This window comes from Zootoca vivipara, chromosome 1 (assembly GCF_963506605.1).
Source record: "Zootoca vivipara chromosome 1, rZooViv1.1, whole genome shotgun sequence".
Classification (NCBI taxonomy): domain Eukaryota; kingdom Metazoa; phylum Chordata; class Lepidosauria; order Squamata; family Lacertidae; genus Zootoca; species Zootoca vivipara.
In genome coordinates this window covers 77648319-77671568 of record NC_083276.1, presented here as the reverse complement: position 1 = coordinate 77671568, position 23250 = coordinate 77648319, and the positions used below count along the sequence as shown (strand labels likewise).

At 39.8% G+C, this 23250-nt stretch overlaps 1 protein-coding gene across 4 annotated transcripts in view; it reads right to left on the bottom strand.

Annotated features, from left to right (window-relative positions):
- LRP5 (LDL receptor related protein 5) overlaps positions 1-23250 on the bottom strand; it is a 188315-nt gene that overhangs the window by 79342 nt on the left and 85723 nt on the right. For all 4 annotated transcript variants that reach the window (XM_035130338.2, XM_035130349.2, XM_060276620.1 and 1 more), the window contains one exon: positions 1049-1445. In XM_035130338.2, the coding sequence (XP_034986229.2) occupies positions 1049-1445 (397 nt within the window). The remainder of the gene's footprint in view (positions 1-1048; positions 1446-23250) is intronic.

Genomic DNA, 23250 nt, shown 5'->3' with positions numbered 1-23250 from the left:
GCTATTGGCCACTTGCGACCAAGTGAAGATGCCTGGGCGCCAGGATAGCGCCTGACGTCTCCGCCATCTGGAAGTGCATGCCTGGGGATCCTTGGATCCTGACTGTTTTCACACATTATCAACACATCCTGTAGAATTCTATCCAGGATATTTTATCTGCACAATCAGAATGAATTTCAGGAGCCAAAAAGTCATAATGAAAAATAGGAGCTGTCTGGCCCAAAAATGGCGACTAGGTATTCTGCTTAGCTATTTGGTGCCTAGCTTATATATCTGAGTATCTAACAGTGTCCTTGAACTATTTTTAAGCTCTGTGCCTGAACCAAAAAGTTAGAAAACCCTGATGGACCTGGATCTGAATTGAAACCAACTCAAGTACTTAATTGTTTGGCTTCCTGCTCACACTTCTTCCACCCTTCTGTTCATTTATATTACAACCTTGTCAAAGCTGAGGTTGCCTCTTTTACCAACTGTAACACATGTTACAAAACAATGCATTTAAGGTGCTAGCGCAATGATCTGTAACAGTTAACCATTTAGCCCAGCACACATTTGTCAAAAAACGGGGGGGGGGGGGGGGGGGAATGTGCCAGGTAAGCAAAACCTCTGTTTAAAAAAATCTTTTACCTGCTAGAGCTTACAAAGCATTAGACACCACGAGCCATTCGATGAATTTGAGCTACTCATTAAAATTTGCATAACTGAACCTACTGCACTTTTATACACAAAACTTCATTAAACACCTTTAACTGGTCGTGTTAACTGGAGATTAAGAATTCATAACATTTGGCTTTTAGGAGAAGCCTAACTTGGAAGAATGAGACTGTTTTAACGTTTTCTTTGGCACTTTAGTCATGGCACTCTTCCACGGCCTGCCATTCCTTCACAAGATGTATTTAAATCTAAACGTATGTTCAGAGAAAAATACCTTGAGAAAATAGAAACTTAAACGAGATTATATATTTTTTTTGTACAGACAAAAAAATTCCTATCAAAACAATCATAATCCTGCAAACCAATGCAAAAAGTTTAAAGAAGGGATGTTTACCCATGAGCTGGATCCAGGGCTATTGCTCTTGGCTGGTCAAGGTCTTGCCAAAAGAGAACTTTTCTAGATGTTCCATTGAGATTAGCAACTTCTATCCTATTTGTTTCAGAGTCTGTCCAGTACAATTTTTTCCCAATCCAGTCACATGCCAAGCCATCTGGGGAAACCAGACCTGACACTATGACGTTCTGCACCAGGTTCCCAGTTTGGTTAAAATAAGTCTGCTTGATGGCTTCTTCGCTCACATCTGTCCAGTAAATAACACCCTGTGAGTACATGAAGTCCACTGCTGCAGCATCTTCTAAGCCACTGACAACAACAGTTGATTCCATCTTCACTCCTCCAGCATCCACCAGTCTGACATCTCTCCGGTTAGCAAAAAGCAGGAGGGGAGAAGCTATGGAAAGGAAGAAAAATAAAGTGTTATGTCTGGTAAACCGTCACTTCTAAAAACATAGCAGTGATGCCTAAGCACTATATAACATCTTGGGATTTCCATTCAAGTAAAGTATTTGTTATTTGGCATTATTACGGCTTTTAGCACAATGCCACATATTATATTGTTTTTAAACATTCAACAAACTTTGAAATCATTTGGTAAAAGAAGAACACTTCCTCTAGACATTTACTGCCTTTAATATTCTGTGCTTAAGGAAATCAGCCCCTGAGTGCTCACTGGAAGGACAGATCTTAAAGCTGAAGCTCCAATACTTTGGCCACCTCATGAGAAGAGAAGACTCCCTGGAAAAGACCCTGATGTTGGGAAAGATTGAGGGCACAAGGAGAAGATGACGACAGAGGATAAGATGGTTGGACAGTGTTCTCGAAGCTACCAAAATGAGTCTGAGCTAACTGCGGGAGGCAGTGGAAGACAGGAGCGCCTGGCGTGCTCTGGTCCATGGGGTCACAAAGAGTCGGACACGACTAAACAACAACAAACCGCTTTGAGACTTTTTTCTTAAGAATATAAAGTGGTATAGAAATGAAATGAATAATTAATAAAAGTTCATGAAACCTCCAAACAGGGTGGATAAAAATCAATGATTTTTTTTAAAAAAAATCAAAAAAATCGGATTTTTTTTATTTAAATCGATTTTTTTGATTTAAATCGGATTTTTTAAAAATAAAATGCTTTTTGAGGAAAATATATTACCATCCAAAGGTTATTCCATCATGAAATAAAGATTAGTTTTTTTAATTATGTAGAATAAGGTTGTATATGTTTAATTTTTGGGGTAAATAAATTCCATTAATCCATTCACAATGTCATGCTCTTCCAGAGGTTTTTGTAAGATTATTGGGCAGTTTCTCTGCCTACAAGATATTATCACAGATGCTTGGTTTACTTTTGCAGTTCTCAAAACTGAATTTGACTCAACAGAGATCAAATGCCTCTTCTTCACAGCAAAAATGTTATAACATGAACAGAGTTGAGAAAAAGACCTTAATCCCTTCAGTGCTAAGTTTCAAGAAGTTCAGTGAATAGAATAGAAACAATATTTTTCTGATTGTTTGGAGTGGACAGTATTTAAGTTTTTCATGTGTAGGCTGGGCTGACAGTCTAACTTTCTTAAAATATATATATTTTGTTTTTGTTTAGCCAAATTAGTTAACAAACATGGATGTTTGTTTAAGCAAATAACATATGCTGTAATGTTATTGTTTCAGTTGAATAAATCTATTTAAATTGTTATTATTAAAGTAATGATTATTTTTCTCCTTCCTAAGTACAACAGTAAAGTTGTCCAAATATGAATAACCTATTAAACTGGGGATAAAAAACTAATATGAAAAGTTGTTATTCTAAAAATCTTCATCTACTTGCATATTAAAGTTATACCAGCAAGAATTAGTCTTTATGTAGAAAACTATGATTTAAATCAAGCCTTACTGACTAGTGATTTAAATCGTGATTTAAATCGTGATTTAAATCAGTTTGATTTAAATCAAATCCACCCTGCCTCCAAAGACGTAACTTGCATGCACCATTCTAAGGTTCATTAGTGCCATCTAAATCAGTCACTACTTTCAAGCAGGAACATACTTAGGTCACTGGGTTTTTTTTCTGATACCACTGCAGATGGTGAGAAGGATTGCCTAGGAACATAGAAAGTCACCTTTTTCTGACTCAGGACATTGGTCCATTTAGTTCAGTACTGTACTGTGTGTCTGGCAATGTCTTTCTAGGGTTTTTAACAGGGATCTTTCCCAGTCTTACCTGGGCATGCTACAGACTGAACTTGGGACTGCTTCATGCAAGGAGATGACCAACTAAAGCCACATATGTTACTTATACATTATAGTTGTACCTTGGTTCTTGAACGGAATCTGTTCCAGAAGTTCGTTCGACTTCCGAAAACGTTCAGAAACCCAAGTGTGGCTTCCAATTGGCTGCAGGAGCTTCCAGCACTCAATCAGAAGCCATGGAAGCCGCGGAAGCCGTGTGAGATGTTCGGCTTCCAAAAAAAGTTCGCAAACTGTAACACTTACTTCCAGGTTTGTGGCATTCGGGAGCCAAAACGTTCAAATCGCAAGGCGTTCCAGAACCAAGGTATGACTGTATATTTTTTTTGCAAAAGTTGTTTGACAGAGCTGCAAGCTCCAATGACTGATCAAGCAGCTAAATTTTAATTAATTAGCATAAGCCAGCTTTAACTGGTAGAAATCAGAGTTTAGGACATATATTTATTTTTTCTGGTAAGATACTGTAAACGGGAATGAAAAGTATTTATGATGATGCTTCTTAACAGATAATGGTTGCTGTTGGAAATCGTGTAATAAGCAATGCTTTTTAAAAATCAACTTTCATAATATGCAAGTGTATTACATCAATTAAAAAAATGTCCTGCAAAATACCAATTCCTTTAACCACACTACCTTGTATAACGGGGACGCAGGTGGCACTGTGGGTTAAACCACAGAGCCCAGGGGTTGCTGAACAGAAGGTCGGCAGTTCAAATCCCTGCAACGGGGTGAGCTCCCATTGCTCGGTCCCAGCTCCTGCCCACCTAGCAGTTTGAAAGCAGGTCTTAGTGTAAGTACCGTAGATAAATAGGTACCGCTACAGCGGGAAGGTAAATGGCGTTTCCGTGTGTTGCTCTGGTTAGCCAGAAGCGGCTTGCCACATGACCTGGAAGCTGTACGCCGGCTCCCTCGGCCAATAATGCGAGATGAGCGCCGCAACCCCAGAGTTGGTCACAACTGGACCTAATGGTCAGGGGTCCCTTTACCTTTACCTTACCTTGTATAATAAAGTGGGATACCCATTAGCATGACTGTCTTTATTTAGATAGTTGCATATAACAAAGGGATGACCCCTCAGCATTAGATTGTTTCCTACCAATTACAGCAGTTAACACAAATGTAATTAACTTAATGGAATACCAATATTCCAGAAGAGGGCACTAACTGTTACAAACAGCAATATTTCATTCAGGATCTGTTCAGTTCAGCAGCTTTCTAATGTAATCCAACACAGAACATTTCTCTGGCAAATTATTTGTCACTTCAAACCCTTCGAGAAATTCCACAAGTCCGAGCAACAGCTGCTAGATGTCTTTACTAATCAATTGCTGACTTCCCCACAAGAGGCTTGTAGCTTCAGCTGATGTTTCAGACTCCTAACATGCATGGAGTTGAGATCCAAATTTTTGGTAGTGAACTCCAATACACATACCACAATAAAAGATATACTATCATCAAATCACTTTTATTTATTATTGTTATTATTTATTCTTTGTCTTCGATATAAGTCACAAGGAAATGTTCAAAATATAACACAAACAGCTTTTTAAAAACCCACAAAAAGTATCAGAAAATGAGTTTTAAAAATGAAGGTGGGTGCTCTGGCATGCAACTTTTATCTCATAGTGCAATACAATCTTATAACTGGGATTATTTAATATTTTGACTGCAATATTCAGGACTTGAATAAGAATTATGCATGACTGTTTTGTTTTGCATTTGGCCTTGTACTGATGTTCATCATATGGTTATGTTTCCAATATTCAGTCCATGCTCTCTTTTACATCTTCGGCTTAGTGTTACCTATAGAACTTCTACTTCATGTATATATTTTTTAAAAACAAAAACAAAACAAAAACCCTGCAACCTTATCAATCCACACTATACATAAAAGACAGCATCTGACCATTTCGTACAGAATTCCCAGCACTCTACCGTGTTTCTCCAAAAATAAGACACCATCTTATATTTATTTTTCCTCAAAAAAAAAACACGGTGGCTTATTTTCAGGGGATGTCTTTTTTTTTTATTAAGTATGGTACAGTTTAACCTACAAGGTTATCTATAGGCCCCAAGGCTTATTTTGGGGGTATAGCTTATTTTCGGGGTATGGCTTATTTTCGGAGAAACACGGTAGCTGCAACAGCTTTAGCAGAAAGATCCAAGTTTGGTTTCCTTCTGATGTCCCACCAAGTTCAGTGGAACCATCGCCCATGTAAGTGTGCATAGGATTACAGCCTTAGGATTCCTTGGAGACCACCAGGGCAATTATCCCTGCTTAAAAGCAGTAGTTTGAAGGGCAGATGTGCCCCTAAGGAATCTTGCAGCTTTGCAAGTTTATAAAAAGAAACACTGCCACATAAATATGCAGCCACTTTCATATTAGGTTAGGCTGGCAACGCTTTCTGAAGCATTCAAAGGGGAAGACTGCAAGGTAGTGTATATATGCATGCGTTGTTGGTTGCAAACTGCCCCTTAAACCATAAGAAGTGCAGCTGGCTGAATGAGAAAGTGATAGAGCGTGTGTAGGAATAGAGCACTGGGAGGGCACTAGGAGAAGGGGACGACAGAGGATGAGATGGTTGGACAGTGTTCTCGAAGCTACGAACATGAGTTTGACCAAACTGCGGGAGGCAGTGGAAGACAGGAGTGCCTGGCGTGCTTTGATCCATGGGGTCACAAAGAGTCGGACACGACTAAACGACTAAACAACAACAACAACAACAACAACAACAACAACAACAACAAGGAATAGAGCAACATATCTAATAAATCCCTTTCTGATTAACCGCACTTATGGCAGAATAAGCATAAGTCAAGCACACCACATACAGTTGCTTAGGCAAGAGTTTTAAACAGAATGTTGATGAACGTGGGGTCTGGGGTAAGGACAGCTTGAGAAACGTCTAAATGAGGAACCAAGGAGCAAGATGTGACATAGTCTGCTGTGTTGTGGGACCAAATTTGCTTATCAGTCTGGAATAGCAAGGCAAAGAACTGAGGGAGAGGTTATCACCAAGAAGACAAAGATCTAGGAATCCAATCAAAAACAAGCACCCCAAGCTGGCTGGAGAGATAAAAAAGGCTGTAATTGGCTAGATACAGGATGCATGGCAGGGGTGGGGGAGGAGAAACACATGGAAGAAGAACAAAGTGCCAGGGAGTGGGGAAGACCTGGGATTGAGAAACTAGCTAAAAGCAGGAGGAAATATCTGGCCCATGGTCTGACCTATACACGAGGCAACTGGAAGTCACCTGAGCTTGCAAGCTAAGAGACCATAATGCATAAGAACCAATGGCTTTGCATGTGTTGCTTTTTCATTTGCGCATGTTTTGTTGAAGTTGTAGCATAATAACATTTCAAAGTCATTTTGATCCCATCTGATCTATCACTGTTTAGTTCACTTGGTAGGAAGACTCCAATGGACTCCGATTTCGTACTTTTCCCCTTCTGATGAATCTGAACGGGAAATTTTTAGAGGGGTGGCTATATTTGCATATAGACAACCTCCCCTCTCCCTACCACCTGGCAACAAAGTGATTCATTCACTTGCTCATCTTCCAGTGTGATTTATGACTTCGCCTGGCAACAATGCCCTGCTGCATTCTACACAAAATAGATGGGCCAGTCTCTCCACATAGGAGTAAATGACACAAATCAGACACTGAAAATGGTGCTTGGGAGGATATTTTAACTTCCCAGGGCAGGCCGTAAAAGACCTTAATGTATCCATTCTGGAAAAGGGGGGGGAATAACATAAATGAGCTTAATTACAATCCATTAATAAATTCAATGCCATCACTTGTGGGTTAAACAGAGACAAAAGATTTTAGCTCTTTTATCATGTGTTGATTAGCTTTTCAATGCCAGGATATCTGTGCTATCAATGACTGCTTTTAATTAATGGTTCCCTGCCATAGGTGTTAATACAATCATCTCAGCAATGCTGAGTAAATCCTCACCAATATCCCACTATTAAAATGCCAATTGAGCATATATTTAAGCTGTAATTGTTTTAGACTCAATTTTTCCTTATTGCCTTTTGACATTCACCTTACAATTTTCTCCTTTATACACCTGCCAACTAATATTTCACATCATGCATCTGATGAAGTGGGCTTCAGTCTACTAAAACTTGTACCAAAACACATTTGCTAATCTTTCAGGGAAAATATAAATATCCGGTTCCTTTGCAAACCAAGCAGAAAGGATGCAGTTACACTGTCACAACACATGCTCTGCTGAAACTGAAGTCTTTGGGGTAGCGTAGCATTTGTATCAAGAAACTACAGTATATTAGCTCCTTATAGCATTTCATAGCTGTAAAGCGGGTTAAATACTTCTATTCCATCCTGTCTGTGCATTTAGGATTGAGCAGTACAGAAAAGAATCACATTCATGTATAAGGAAATGGAGATACTCAAAATGAAAAGTTACGTACTCAGAGAAGTACAAGATGCCCACACTAAAGGATTGCCCCTTCTACAGGCATTCAGTACCCAATGCCAAGGTACTGTTGCACACAGCCCAGCATTCCATGGGAAGCTCATAGAAAAGCTCCCTAAAGGAAAAGGAAAACACCAGAGTAGGGAGTTTTGCTCCAGATCCACATGACAGCTACAAGGCCCTATGCCCTTCTTCAGCCACATCCAGTTTATCCTTGAGGGGCACTGAGAACGCAAACCAGAAGAGAGACATTAAGCCTTTGGAACAATAAACAATAGCAAATTGGAGATGGTTGATAAAGCCTGCTATGTGGATATGTGCTCCACATTCATTTCTGTCTGCTAACATAACGAGAAGCCATAAATTTGCTGACGCATTTTCTTCCTGATGTGTGGTCCAACACGCATCTAACATGGCAAATACTTGTGTCCATGATGAGCCAGGCCTATGCATAAAAGGTGAAAATCCTTTTATCTTCTCAAAGCGGACTCCAGCAATGAATATGGATGACTGTAATGTGTTTTGCTGGAATTCCATACCTGTCAATTCTTGTCTACTTTCAGGACTCTTAGAGACAGAGGAAGCATTACCCAGACTCCTGTACTGGGGGGGGGGCTGAACTAGATGACCTTGAAGGTCCTTTCCAACTCTTACAATTCATCCATGCTGCTGGGCAAATGTTCTGGTTCAAAAAAATAAATAGCTATCTGTTTCAGTGCTGGGAAAATATATTATGCCCTTCGGCAGGAGCATAGCCTTAAGGAATAACTTCTCAACTTTTAACAACTGCATAATCACTTGGAAAAGCTCCAAACGTCCCTAATAGGCAAATGCTGCTGGAGAGGCATGGCACAAGGTGGAGACTGTGGCAGAAGGGCACTTTTCTTTTCAAGTCACCATGCAGAAAGGCCACACACATGCTTGGTTTCTTCTCTGTGGAAAATGAAGCTTATTTGACACAAGAAAAATAAATTTTAACAAATGGGAGGATGTGGTCTGCTGCAAACAAGACTGGGATTATTATGCCTTCGGGGTAATCAGAGATACATGCTCATACCTATTAGCTGCCTATTCAGAACACATCTGCATTTACAAAGAGACTCAGACCCCCATTTGCATTTAAAAACTACAGTTTGCAGACAAAACTGGTATGGTGTCTTATTTTTCCAATGCATAAGATAACCTACTTGGAGATATAACTGAATAAGAAATTGGCTACCATCCAGTCTTCAGGTTTTATGGGATACAGTGTCTTGACAGGCTTGACCTCAGTCACCAAAGGGATTCCCAAGCAAAAAATGCTTGGATATGGGTGGGTCGCCAAGGGAAAGGGTTTTTAGGTATTGTGGAGCAGCCAAACATCAATCAGTGGCCCCTGAATGACAAATACCTTCCACGGAGGAGAATTGTGCCTGAGAAAGATTGCAGAGAGATACTGATGGAAGCAGGATTTGTGTGGGGTGGGGGTGGGGGTGTAATTCTGATATGAAAGGGAGAGCGACAGAGCAAAGGGGGGAGGTTTGAGGTTACTTTTTAGGGTTTTGGAAAATATATTATCTTCATCAGACCTAAGTCAGCAAGATTAATCTACCTTGTTACAGTGACAAATACATAGAACAGGTGACATTTTGAAGAAAGCCTCAGCCATTCACATGTATGTCTTAAGGCTCAGTCCAAACTCCCACCCCTGCCACAGGGCCAATGCTGTATCCACAGAAGGTGAGTTGAGGCCTGTTTAAGATCCAGTGGATCCTGGGCCAGCCCTGCCCCCTTTCTACCCTCAGAAGAGCCTGCTTCAGGGATGCCACCAGTGGGCTTTCAAACAAAGACCCACGGCATTCAATGCAACATTTCCAAGGAAGCATGCATAGGACTTCACCCCTAGCCATTCAAAAAGCAGGGAGGGGAGAAGCTTCTTTTATTATTTGGAATGACTACTTAACAAAAACATCTTTAGACTACTTTGCATTTTGCACCCAGCCCTGTTCCACTGGCAGCTACTACTGTAGAACACCTGAAATCCATTGATCACTAACTTCAAAAGGTAGATTAAATGTTGATTTTAATGCAATGAACCTTCGTATTTAACCTGAGTTTAAACTTGTCGGATATAGTCCTCTAAAGAAAGGGACTACTCCTTTCATCCTGGAACAGTGTGTGTGTGTGTGTGTGTGTGTGTGTGTGTGTGTGTGTGTTTTGAATTCCCCACACGCAAGCACACAGAGGCATAGTAGGGTTTTCTTCCCCTCCTGGGGAAAAAATGTAGGTGTGAAATTAATCCAAAAAAGTAGTCAAAGAAACTCAGTTCCTGTTTCTTCCTCTTTTTTTATGCCTAACCTGTGACTACAGCAAGTCACTTTTGTAGAATAAAAATGTTTGAAAAGACAGCTTAGGCTTCATGAACCACTATGACTTGTGTTGTAGTTTCCAAATGGTATTAGGAATTGTCAAAGGCCTTAAAATTATGTTTTCCCTATTCTGTGTCATCTATTTTGAATCTGCAAAGCTCATTGTTGTATTATGGCTAGAAACACAATATGCAAAGGGTATAATCATATAACTATCTACTGCCACTGGTAATGCTTTATTGACTGTAAAATACTTTTTAGATCTTATAGCATAAGTTACTATTGAAATGCACACTGCTACATTAACAAAAGAAAGAGGGAGAAGTGTCCTACATTCAGTTCACAGGCAGCGGGTGGAAATACAGTACATTTCTTTGGCATTTTAAAAAAACCCCAAACAATAAAAACCCACAATGTCTTCTCCATTTCACCATCTTTTCTATTCACAAATTTTGTGGGGGGGAAACTCAAAACATCTCAGCTATCAATCAAGGCAGTTTCATTTCACTTTTTTATTATGCATGTTGTCCACAATGTTTGAAATTTGGAGAAAGAGAAAATTAAAATTTATTTTAAGAATCATTTATGCACAGAGCTACAACAGATGTCAGAGTCTGGTTTTTCACCCCTTCTTTAAACTGCAACAGCCTATACTTTAAGCTGGTTATTATATACAACCTCCTGTAGAGCAATTTCATCCATGCCTCCATCTCAAAATATGAATTATTTTTAGTGACAGTCTTATGTACGCCAAGCATTGTTTTGGGTTATCATACTACAGTATAGCAAAGACAGGAAGACAGTCTGAACCTCTATCAAGGAAACTTAACTCAAAAAGGAGCTTGATAAGTTCAGCACCAAGGCAGAAGCCCTCATACAGTTCCCCCACAAAATTTCTAGTAGCAAATTTATCAGAAAAATGGGAAACTCCCCCCCCCCCAGAACTGTTACTCAGTTTAGACTGTCTATGAAGAGTTGCATAGTTCGGTGTGTGGTCCCATGGAAAAAGAAAAATCCCCTAACATTTCCCTGACTTAAGTCACCGCACTCATTAACAATTTCTGCTTGCACAATGGAACATCCCCTACCTCTCCTCTCCTAAAAAGGTAAAGGTAAAGGTACAGGTACCTATTTATCTACTTGCACTTTTTAGCGTGCTTTCGAACTGCTAGGTTGGCAGGAGCTGAGACTGAGCAACGGGAGCTCACCCTGTCGTGGGGATTCGAACTGCCGACCTTCTGATCGGCAAGCACAAGAGGCTCAGTGGTTTAGACCACAGCGCCACCCGCGTCCCTTCTCCTCTCCTAAAAGGTAAAGGTACCCTGACCATTAGGTCCAGTCATCGACGACTCTGGGGTTGCGCGCTCATCTCGCTTTACTGGCCGAGAGAGCCGGCGTTTGTCCGCAGACAGCTTCTGGGTCATGTGTCCAGCATGACTAAGCCACTTCTGGTGAACCAGAGCAGCGCACGGAAACGCCATTCACCTTCCCGCTGGGGTGGTACTCCCCAAATCTGCTCTGGAAGATTTGGGAAACACCAAAGCAGATGGGGGACGGGGGACGGAGGCAGACACACAGGGAAGGAGAAGGGAAAAGCAAGTTCCATTGTAGGGATGGAAAGACATTATTGTGAGTGCAATACTTCACTGGATACAATCCAATATGAAGCTTTTTACATTTTCTCCAACAGCAACTTAAAGCACTACAGACTGGGGGGGGGAGATACCACTGGATTCAGATAAGCTGGGATCCCTTCTCACACAATATTTAATAATGGCTATAAAAATGGAAGAAATAAGCCCTATAAGCATTCATGAAAAAATAACAGTAAATTAATACTAGTTACTTCATGGGGGAGGGGCTTACAGTCTGTCTTCTTTTGAGATGCTTTTGCAATTTTACAATAATAATAATAATAATAATAATAATAATAATAATTAAAATTGATATACCACCCTTCATCAAAATATTTCAGGGCAGTTCACAGAATAAAATACAAGATAAAACACAAGTAAATGATTAAATCAAAACAAGAGAATAACCTCGCCCTTCCCACAATGCAAAAGTCAAGACCCAGAAATGAAGCAATATTATGTATAAAGAAGGGGCATGTTGTTTGAAAAAAGGTGTTTGAAAAATACATCTTTCTGTGCCACTAGAAGTTTTCCATCATTTAAAAGTAACCCAAAAACACATTTCCCTTGATTAGTGTGTATCAATAATAATTTTAAAAATAACAAAATTCATCCCTCCCCCAACTTTACAAGCAAGCATCACTCTGTCGAGTGTTATAAAATTCGGGCAGCTAGTTTTGGGTTTGTTTTGCACAGGCAAGAATTGCACATTTTAAGGACTCTCGTAAAAAATACATTTTCTGTACTGTGTAAGTTAAGTTTTTTTGCAATAATTATAGGGTTTCAGAAACCAGAGAGATTTATTTCAGAATCTTGGTTTTACTTGGCAACCTACAGTTTGTTACTGCTAACATTATTATTTACAACGAAATATAGCACTCTGATTATATACTATTTCATTTGGACAAAGTTACTTTATTTCCCTGGAGAGACTAATGTCAAAATGACATTGTCCAAAACAACAAAAAAACACATTCTCTGGCCAAGTGGACAAAGGTGCATAATGAAAATATAAAGCAATTAAAAAGCTTTCTAGTTTTATTATATTCTTGAAGCACATGGAAGTGTGCACAGAAATGTCACCCACAGCAACACTGGAGTCTTGCTGACCACTTCGCTCATGGTCCATAGTCCCCTTCTGTCCAAAGTGCCTATGCTCATCTTACACACCTCTCTTGCTCGTTCACTTTCTCAATCCACTGCCCTATCCAATGCTACGCCCTCAGATAAACTGCATGCTTGGGCTCAACAACTTGACTAAATTCTCTTGTCACTTAGCCAGCCACCTTGACAGTCTCAACATCTACTCCTGGTTCTTCCACCCTCACCTCAACCGGCACACTGATGGATCCACTGCCTTAAGACATGAGTTTTTACTTGCGTCTAAATTTACTCTTAGTACATTTTTCTGTTGCAATATCTGCACCTGAGTGCTCAGGATGCTTGTAATGTAAACATTCCACGACGTCACCAAAATTCCACTTCTAGGACTCAACACAACGTCAGCACAAGTATCCAGGCAACCGATTCCAGTCATTAGTGCATGCTGACATTAACAACCAAAGAAGTTCACATACACTATTTCTATAGAAACCCATCAAAGTCCCTCATCTTCATTTGTCATGCATATTGATACATTGAAGGAAACAAACTTGCTCTCTCTTCTGCTTAGCCTACACCCAGTTCTGAGCTGAGAAGCTGCATTACACTGGCACCTATACATATATCAAAACCCTAGTAGGTGACAGAACAATGTTTGTCATCCTAACCTATTTTCCAAGTACATGGTGGGAGCTCAATAGGAATAGGAAACACGATTGCCATATAGACTTGGTTTTTCATTGCCCAGAGGGGCTCTGGCATGCCTCTGAATTTAAAATTACCAAAGCACAAAAGTTAAGACAGCTAACAAACCACATTCTGAATACAGGTTTCTATCCTAAATTTCACTTTCTTTTTGGTAAATGCCAAAACAAAAAACCTTTTTGGAAAAGTTGCAGACATGCCCAGAGGCTCCAGCTTCAGATGTGAATGTTTTAGAGGAAGTTACTCGTAGCGGAGTTTGGTTCCTGTCCTTTACAAAGAAAAAAGGAGCCATAGATATAGCGTCTGAGAAATTAAAAGGTTTAAATTTGTTGAAAACAAAAAGAAGCAAACAAAGTCCAGCTGCAATTAAGTACACAAGTACAAGGCAGGTAGCAAAGTTTCAATACCAAGCCCACTCTACATCCCTACACCAGTCTTCACCAAACTGTTGCCTTCCAGGTGTTTTGGACTAGAAATTCCATCAGTCCCAGACCGTATCACCATGCTGGCTGGGATTAGAAGAGTTATAGTTCCAGACATCCGGAAGGTACCAGCTTGGCAGTTGCCCTATACACAATTCAACAACAGTTTCATTTTAAATGTTCATTACCCAATACCCGAAAAGCAGTAACAAGAACAATAAAAAAGAAAGGAAAAAAGATCAAGGCAAGAAAGAGAAAGGAAGGTAGGTTGTGAGGAGGGAGCAGCAATATTCCAAAAACAGCATAATTCCAGAAAATTGTACTTCATAAGCATATTATCCAAAAATTCCCCCCCCAAAGGAATCCATGAGAAGAGTGTTGCTGCCATTTCTGTGCCTTTTTTTACTTTAAAAGTCCATACAGTGGCTACAAATTCACAATTTATTCTACAATTTACTGCCAACCTGTTTAGTCAATGCCTAAAGGTCCTGGTCACCCTTGCATTCCTTATTCCTATATTTGAGAGATCACCTGTATGGTCATCTCTGTGAACTATGGTCTTTTCCTTTCCCATTGTTCCTCCTGAGCCAGAACCAGCCTTTGTGATTAAGAAAGTAAGTGTGGGTTCACAGTTTCCAGAGAGTCAGAATTTGGGTCAAAAGGCCCCATGGAGCCTGTATTCCAGTTTTAAATAGGACATGGCAGTACGTCACCATCCTCCTCATACTGCTGGACTGGAGGCTGGTGGAGAGATGAAGCTGAGAAACAATGACTTACTGTACTTGCCTAAGGCCTCCTAGTTCAAGGTGGAGGCAAAATCTGAGGGCTAGACAGTTCCCATCTCACCTTCTTAGCTGCTACATTACATCATGTATGCCCTGCTCTTTACTAGAAGACAAACTGATACGAGTGTGCGGAAAGCAAAAACAATATAGTACGTAGTATTCACCAAGCATGGCAAAGGTTTTGGACTAAAAGTGGGGTCATCTTTCTTGCCATGACAACAGGGCAGACTCCAGTCAACACTGAAATCTATGGCAGATGTTGCATGCCGCTCCAACCTGAGCCGCTGATGGTGGTGCTCAAAGCATTATACTCCAAAAAAAAAAAAAATCCTTCCAGCAGCACCTTAGAGACCAACTAAGTTTGTATGAGCTTTCGTGTGCATGCACACTTCTTCAGATACGTGCATGCACACAAAAGCTCATATACAAACTTAGATGGTCTCTAAGGTGCTGCTGCTGGAAGGAATTTTTTAAATTTTGTTTTGAGTACGTCAGACCAACACGGCTACCTATCTGTAACATTATACTCCAAGAGGCTCGTGCTTCTTCCATGGCCACAGCCATGGCCCTCTGTCTCTTGCTACATTTAACAGACTGAAAACAGACTGTTTCCCTAGAACACCCCTCAGTCAACTAAAATCCTAAAAAACTAAACTCTTTTGTCTCTGCCCATTAACTCAGAGCTTAAGGGTGGGGCTCCACCCCTTTGTGTCTGACATAGAGCTTCCCCTTTCTTAATGGCTTATCACCTTGCCTTTGTTAAGTTAACAACTCATACTTAGCTGCCATTATCAGGCGGGCCTGGTTATTGTAGCAACTGAATTGCTGTATCTGGGATTCAGGAGGCTTGATTTAAATTCTATTACCTATCAGGAATTTAGGGGAATCTGGCATTCCTAAACCCTGGCACCCACTATTCATAAACCCACAACTCATAACAGCAGAGTTCAATTCTAGGCTCTATAGGTTCTTGACTATACATATCATGATGATCAGGTTTCTTTTGTAAAATAAAAAAAATCCTTCAGTAGCATGCACACGAAAGCTCATACCAAAATAAAAACTTAGTTGGTCTTTAAGGTGCTACTGAAGGAATTTTTTTTATTTTACTTCGACCCAGACCAACACGGCTACCTACCTGTAACCAGGTTTCTTCTGGAATTTGTTTGGTGAAAATTTTCTTTTCTTTTGGAATTTATTTGGTGAAAACATGAGCATACTGGGGAGCCAGACCTATCTACGGTTCATTAAAATATTATGAATAATAAGTCAAAGGACCTGGGCTGACAAGTATGCATCACTTTATGCATCTCTTGTGCAGTTTCTGAATTCAGATGCACAGATTGCAGGCATGCTCCCCTCATGTAATTAAAATCTCATCGGGAGGAGAGCAGTGCCACATTCACTGGGTCTCCCGTCCACATCCTTGCTGGCTCTGCCTTCCTGCTGTTTACATGAGGGTGGTGGAAAGGGCTGAAGTAGGGGTCCTGTTGCATGCACACAGGCTCCCCATGTGATTTAAAATCCAGGCGGTTCAGTCCCTCTCCCCTTTAAGGCAATTGCAATCAATGATAGTACGCCCAAAAGGCGACTAATGGCAACTGAGCACACACACCCCAAACTGACACTGCAAAGAAAACAGAACAACCACCTTCAAAACCCCTACTGATTTGTGATGCATTTTGCATTTGTTTCAGGGATATAATTGTATTGTTGATTTTATGCAGTTTATCATCACGATAGTTTTTCTTAATGTTGGCAGTGTATTTTCTTTCCAAATAAAAAACACAAAACAGTTCAGTTGTTTTAAAGCAAGAAAACTTTCACATGCCAACAGCAATTTTTTCCCTCACCCAAGCATGGATTTTCTCACTTGCACAATCTCTCATTTTTAAGGAAACAATTCCTGGTTGTTCAAGGGTCTTCTCAATTTTATTTATTTTTTATTTAAAAAGAAATAATAGCTTGGCATCTCAGCAAAACAGGCTCAGAAATCAGACAACCTGAAAATAAGTTTTTAGTGTCTGTGCCTCCAGGATACACCACTATAGGACTTTTCAAACTTCCCATTAAAGCCACAAGGGCTAGGTTTTATGTTAATAAAAGCAGAGATTATCTGGATCACAATGACAGCCTGCAGTGCCTACAAGTGCTGACAGAATGAAAGGGTGAGGAGGGGGAGAGAAGAGAAGGCTTGGCAATGCCTATCCTTATGTACTTTTATTTCCAATTCTGGTTACGTTCATCTCTAATGAACAATTTGGTGCAATACAAAAGAAACATGCTGAAATCATGCCACATGTAGTTTCATTGAAGACCGTCTCAGAAACCCCACAGCCACAGTCTCTGTAGCACTGAAAGCAGCATTTCAGATTTTTGAACAACAATACAAAAGGAAATTTAGAATCTCCCTTCATGTAGTTCCAGAAATACAAAGCAATCCTGACCCCTGAGAAGCGATGCCATAAGGAATGAATTGACCTTAATCAGTGCTCCTGGGCTAATGCAGAAGCATCTCCAATAAAGAGCAACTTGAAAGACATTTGGAAAGAAGGGCTGACACACAACTCATGCTGTTATTCATACCATTGTTACCATTTGAACAATCCCTTTCCACCAGATCTTCTCCCCCCAAACCTGAACATCATTAAAGTGTTGGGCCCAAAAAGAAAATTTAAGAACTTGTTTTTTTAAAAGAAAATATACCTTCAAACATGATGCAATTTCACACCCTCCAATGCCCAACAATGTTTAAATTAAAACGTGAAAGACATTTTAAGTATCGACTAGTCTAACACATGCCATGCCCAAGGAGTCTTATGAAACAAGAATAAGAAATATGAAAAAGGTGTTGTGTTAGCTGCTATGAAACTCTGCAGATTAATTATTTCTGGCTTGGGTAGATTTCTGAGCATTGCTCCATATTTCAGATTAATTTCTCTTCCAAGTATGTGCATGGTATATTCAGTACAGATGGTAAAGGCAATGTACCTTTCCAACTTTCCTGAAACCTAGTCAAGTTTTTGGAGTCAGCAGAACCAACATCTGGAACTAGAAACTGATCAGAAACAAGCATACCTTTGTGAAAGGTTTTATTTACTGACGTCCTGTAATGTTTTTGCAAGTCAAATTTTCCATTATAACTAAACCATCATTTAATACCCTCCCTACCACAAAGTCTTAGAAATCGGCTAAGTTGCTGTCCAAACCATAACAACACTCACACATTTTTTAAAAAACCCCACCTAAAAAATTAAATGAGTCCAGGGAATACTTTCCCTTGCATATTTATGGTACCTGGAACATTTTAAAATAAGAAATGACTTGAACTTGTTCCTATGCAAACCGAGCCAATTACAATTTAAAAAATACTTAACTCTTCTTGCCTGTTGGCATTATAGCACATTAACTATTTCACACAGGCACTATAGATATGGCAAGTCATTTACAAATTCAAGCTAAGCTGACAAAAGCAAAAAACACGCCTTAACCTAGTTTGAAATCAAGCTCATGTGAAATGGAAGAGGAAACCCCGCCCGTCATGTGAAGGCAGCCTCAAGTGTCTGTGTGCGTTTCATAAGCATCCCATATGATGATACCAGAGATGGTTTACTTTATAAATCCATATTTTTAAACATGCCTTTTCTCTTTCCTCACTCCAGTTTTGGCCAGCGCTTGATTCCGTAATATTTCTGTTCACAGGAAACATAGCAAATCTCTTAAGAAAGGCCACCTCTCATGAGATTTTCAGATCAGAAAATAATCTGAAAACATCGTGAGAAAAATGTGAGGAGATGAATAGCTAAGCACGATAATTTCTGGATTTTTCCTATGTTATATCACTTCTCTGTTTCCAAAGTTTGAATAAAATCCCTGTATGCCAAGTAAAAAAATTATCCTTTGAAAAATTGATTTCAGGATGGAAAGTGGGGAAAGGTAGTCTGGGAGACTAGAATATAAACTTCCTATTGAGGGGAATGGCATCTAGTTGCTTGTTTAATGTTTTGCATCATCTGAAGTGTCTGTAGTGTGCACCTTATTTTATCTGTATTATGATGCAGATGATGTAGTACAATACCGGTAACAGAACCAGGTTATCTGTGTCGGTAGTTGAATTCAATCATGGTTTAGACCAGACACCCCCAAACTGCAGCCCTCCAGATGTTTTGGCCTACAACTCCCATGATCCCTAGCTAACAGGACCAGTGGTTGGGGAAGATGGGAATTGTAGTCCAAAACATCTGGAGGGCCGAAGTTTGGGGATGCCTGGTTTAGACATCAGAAACATGCTACAGGTTCATGTTCTCCTTCTTCCCTTTAGAAAACACATAACAAATCCTTTTTCCATGCCCCGGTTCACAGTAAATGGTTTACTGTGGTGTCTTAATCAAACTGGCTTCCAATTTGGAAGCAATCTGTGTTTAGCTGCAACAACATAATCTGCACTGTTGGGGATTCACAGAGATCTATTGCCACCACAAGACAGAAAGTGAAAGAGGAACTGATGTGCACAAGAGAAGGATGGAATGCTTGAGCATAGTGCATGTTTCCTTCTCAATGGGTAAACCATGGTTTGGCCATTGCATCTGAACTGAGCAAATCCTGCAAACTGAATCCCATGTCTTTCACTTGTGGTTTGAAAAAGTCAAATCCTCCTCAACTCTTGCTTTCCTCCTCGTCTTAATTATAATGTGTAATTCTTGTTTTAAGAAGATAATACGGTTGTAACCCATCGGTATTTGATTCTTGTCAGAAATCTGAAGAATGATTGGAAACCAAATAAAATCCACACATCTCCAGGGAGAGTCAAACTATGATAATTACTAAAACAAAGGATACTCTTTTAGCATGAAAACCATGGGAAATGATGTTGTAACAAAGAGAAGCAAGTTGGCATATGTCTCCATTGCAGTAATGTAGAGAGCAAAATGGTTACACTGGAATAAGCACACAAGCCAAGGAATCATGGTAAAGTCCAGGGATGGGTGAAGTACAGTAGTAAAAGTTTCTCAGTTGCCACCCATCTGGCCACAACTGCCTCTAGTAACTATTTGCAAGACTAGTTTTTATAAGGTAATGCTGGGCAAGCAGTGAAGCCCTATCACACTGGTGCTCTTCCCCTGCTGTTTCCTTTTCACTGTCAAGCAACTTGAGAGGAAAAAGGAGAGAAGGGGAGGAAGTGACTTTGGCTGAAAGGTGACAGGCACTAACTACCTATTCTTCTCTGCAAAACTGTTTGTGAAGCAAACAAGTAAAAAACTATTGTACTGCAACTCTTTCTTGCTCCTAGAAATATTCCCCAACATCTCCCATGCAAAACCACTATAAAGAAACTACTAGTGAACCAGACGTCATCCTCCAAGAGGATATTCCAAAATAAAATAAAATGAACTCACAGGCAACTAGACTTGTGCCTCTGTTTTTGAACAGTTTTGTTAAGAATAGTTAGACAAAGGGAGAAAAATCAAGTAATGCAAAAAAAAAAAAGTCTCTGTCTCTCTGTGTGTATTCTGGGCTGGAGTCACTTAATGTACTCCATCAGCTGAAGCCCTGCGCATGCCTTCTGCTTGCACAATAGGGTTCACCTTGTCATCCCCCTGCACCCCAAAATTGGCCTGTGCAGAGCTCAGAAGAATTCCAAAAGCAGCGTCGAGTGGGTGGCTGGGGACAAGCTTCAATGCTTGTGCAGATGGAACATTTGTAATAGCACGACACTGAATTCCACTCTCTAGGTTTAAAAACTCTCAATGACTACAATCACAGCACAATGCCTGCTCATGAATTCAATGTGGCCTACTCCCAAGTAAGTGTTGTTAGGGTTGCAGCCTTAAGAGATAGAGTGTATTTCCCTTTCCTTAAAGTGGTCAGCTTGTCCTCTATATAAAGAGATTTCTGTTTGCTGGGGCTTCCAAGCCTCTCTCAAAACAGGCTAAGCAGGGTATTCAGGAACAGATCATTAAGGAAGTGGGAGATGGGTCTGAGGACCGCTTAGGGTGTCTGCGGCCTTCTCACATCTATTAATGCTGTTTAACAGGTTTGCCCTTAGGTTGTCTCAGTGGTTATTTTAATTAACAGAATTACAACCACTCCCCAGAACCACAACCACTACCAGGCTCACAACAGATTTGAACATCTATAAAGCGCATGGAATAGACAAGTGAGCTGGCTCTGCACATGCATGGAAACCCATTGCTTAAATGTGACCACACACCCACCCATGTCAAACTCTATGTGTATTAGGTAACACAGTTCTACAAGAATCAGACATGCCCTTCGCAAACATTTGCTATCTGCTCTCACTCCTTGTAGGTTTCTCTCGTTCATGAAGTACTTCAGCTCTGTCCACCCTCAGATTATTAAAATACTCCACTGTCCAACTTCGGCAGTGATATTAAACAGAATGGTTACCTGCTGTTAATACAAAACAGAGCCTACAACGCACCACTTATTATTCTCCCTTTTTCCTATCTGCCACTTATTATTTCTTTTGGTAAGCTTTTGTTAGTATTATTCCTTCTTAATATAACTACAGCCAAGAATTAAGATAAAAAAACTATGAAATATATACAATAGTAGTTGCATGAGTTAAAATAACAAAGCCCTAGAAAAGACTATCAACTTTATCAGACCACAAAGTATATTTCCAGATTTGCCAGGATTGTGATGAGGGTTGTCTTGAAAATGATGGTTCTGCTGTTGTGTCATAAAGGAATGACAAATCACATAAAAAGAATCTGGAGGTTCTAGTCCTTGTCAAATCTCAATTTATGCATGATTTCCTCCATTATAGTTATATTCCAGAGTGAGCAGTAGTAAGTATCCAATGTAAGATTCTGGGCTGTTTTACATTCAGTTGCAATAACTTTATGTGCTGCCAAGATTGTATATAAGACACCCCCCTTTTCCCAATATATTTACACGTATTATCAAAAATATTCAGTAGCATTAATTTTGGACAACAAACAATAGTTTCTTTAGTAATATTTAACGTTTCTATCAAATTCCAAAAATCTTGCACCAACTGACATTCCCACCATAAATGATAACCTGTACTAAGTTTATTGCAACCCCTCCAACAATTAGTAGGTGATATAGAATAAAATAATTTTGATATTTGCAAAGGAGTGTGATAACATCTGTATAATAATTATAATAAGTTTTCCCTTTAAAAAAAACCTGGAAACAGATTTTAAGGGCCATGATTCTCAAATGTTATTCCAATCCTTGGGAAGAATTTGTGTGCCAATATTCAGTTCCCATATCTTTTTAAGTTTCCCATATCTCCCAATTATTGAATTAATTGTGTGGGTTTAAAACACACACACACACACACACACACACACACACAAAACACCATTTGTATTCGTAACATGTATATGCAGCATTCAACTGGGTTTCTGTTTTACTTGGAAGTCGACCACTGCTATTTTTCTAGAAAGAGGTGTCAGAGGCTTCTGGTCCCACTTGCCTTAATAGAGGCAGCCCCCATGACAGCGGGGGATCATTAGCAAACAAAAAACAAAGATGACAGAGGGTAAATCATCCTTGCAATCCCCCCCCAAGAAGGGGGGGCTACCATTAAACTTTATAAATTTATATATTGTAACATCACAAATGGAAATCATTAATTATGTAGCTGACTAAGAGATTATTATTATAACTGAAATGTAACTGACATTATTAAAGATTATGAAATGCAGTGATATAAGACTGGAAATGCACCCAAACCACCATGCGGGGAAGCCACATTAATTAAAATGTATTAATTGGAAGTTGGTCGGCATGTTGATAATTGTATAATTTGGGAATTAATAGTTATTGTTTTAATTTTACTATTATTGGAAAACTAATTTAAAAATTATAGAAAGAAAGAAAGAAAGAAAGAAAGAGGGGGGGAGGTGCCGGAGCTCACCATGAACTTCTCCCTTGTTCTCTTAGAATGGCAATGGCACCCACATAAGAGGTGCTCGAGCTGAGCTCCAGCTGAAAAAAAAGCCCTGGAGACAACCTTTAAGTATAAATCATTTGAAGAATGTGGTATACCTAATACACTGATTGCAACGTTACATTGTTTCCTTTATATGTTATATTTACATAGTTAGCGTGGCAATGGTGAGCAAACACTTTGACGCCTTGATTGCTAGTTACAGTATTTCTTTGAGTCTTAACTAAAAGCTTTCATGCAACAAAAAGAAAACTCCAGCCTCGGGGTCACTCCTCTTACAGTTCAGTATAACAGAGAAAGCAGGTCACATCCTAAGCCAGGGAACCTTATTCAGCTCCAGGGCTGCCTTCCCTCATAAGACAACCTCCCAGGAACAAGGAGGCGGAGGGAGAAATGGGCAGAGCAAAGGATGCAATTCTTGCCTTTCTACAGTCGTCGTAGTCTTCTTCTTCTTTGGCGATCGCTCGTAGCAGAGTAAGATTGTCTTCCATAAACATGGTCAAGCACACAGAAAGATGAGGTTTCTATACGCCTCTCTTAATTCTTCATCCAGGCAGGTAAGGGGCATCAT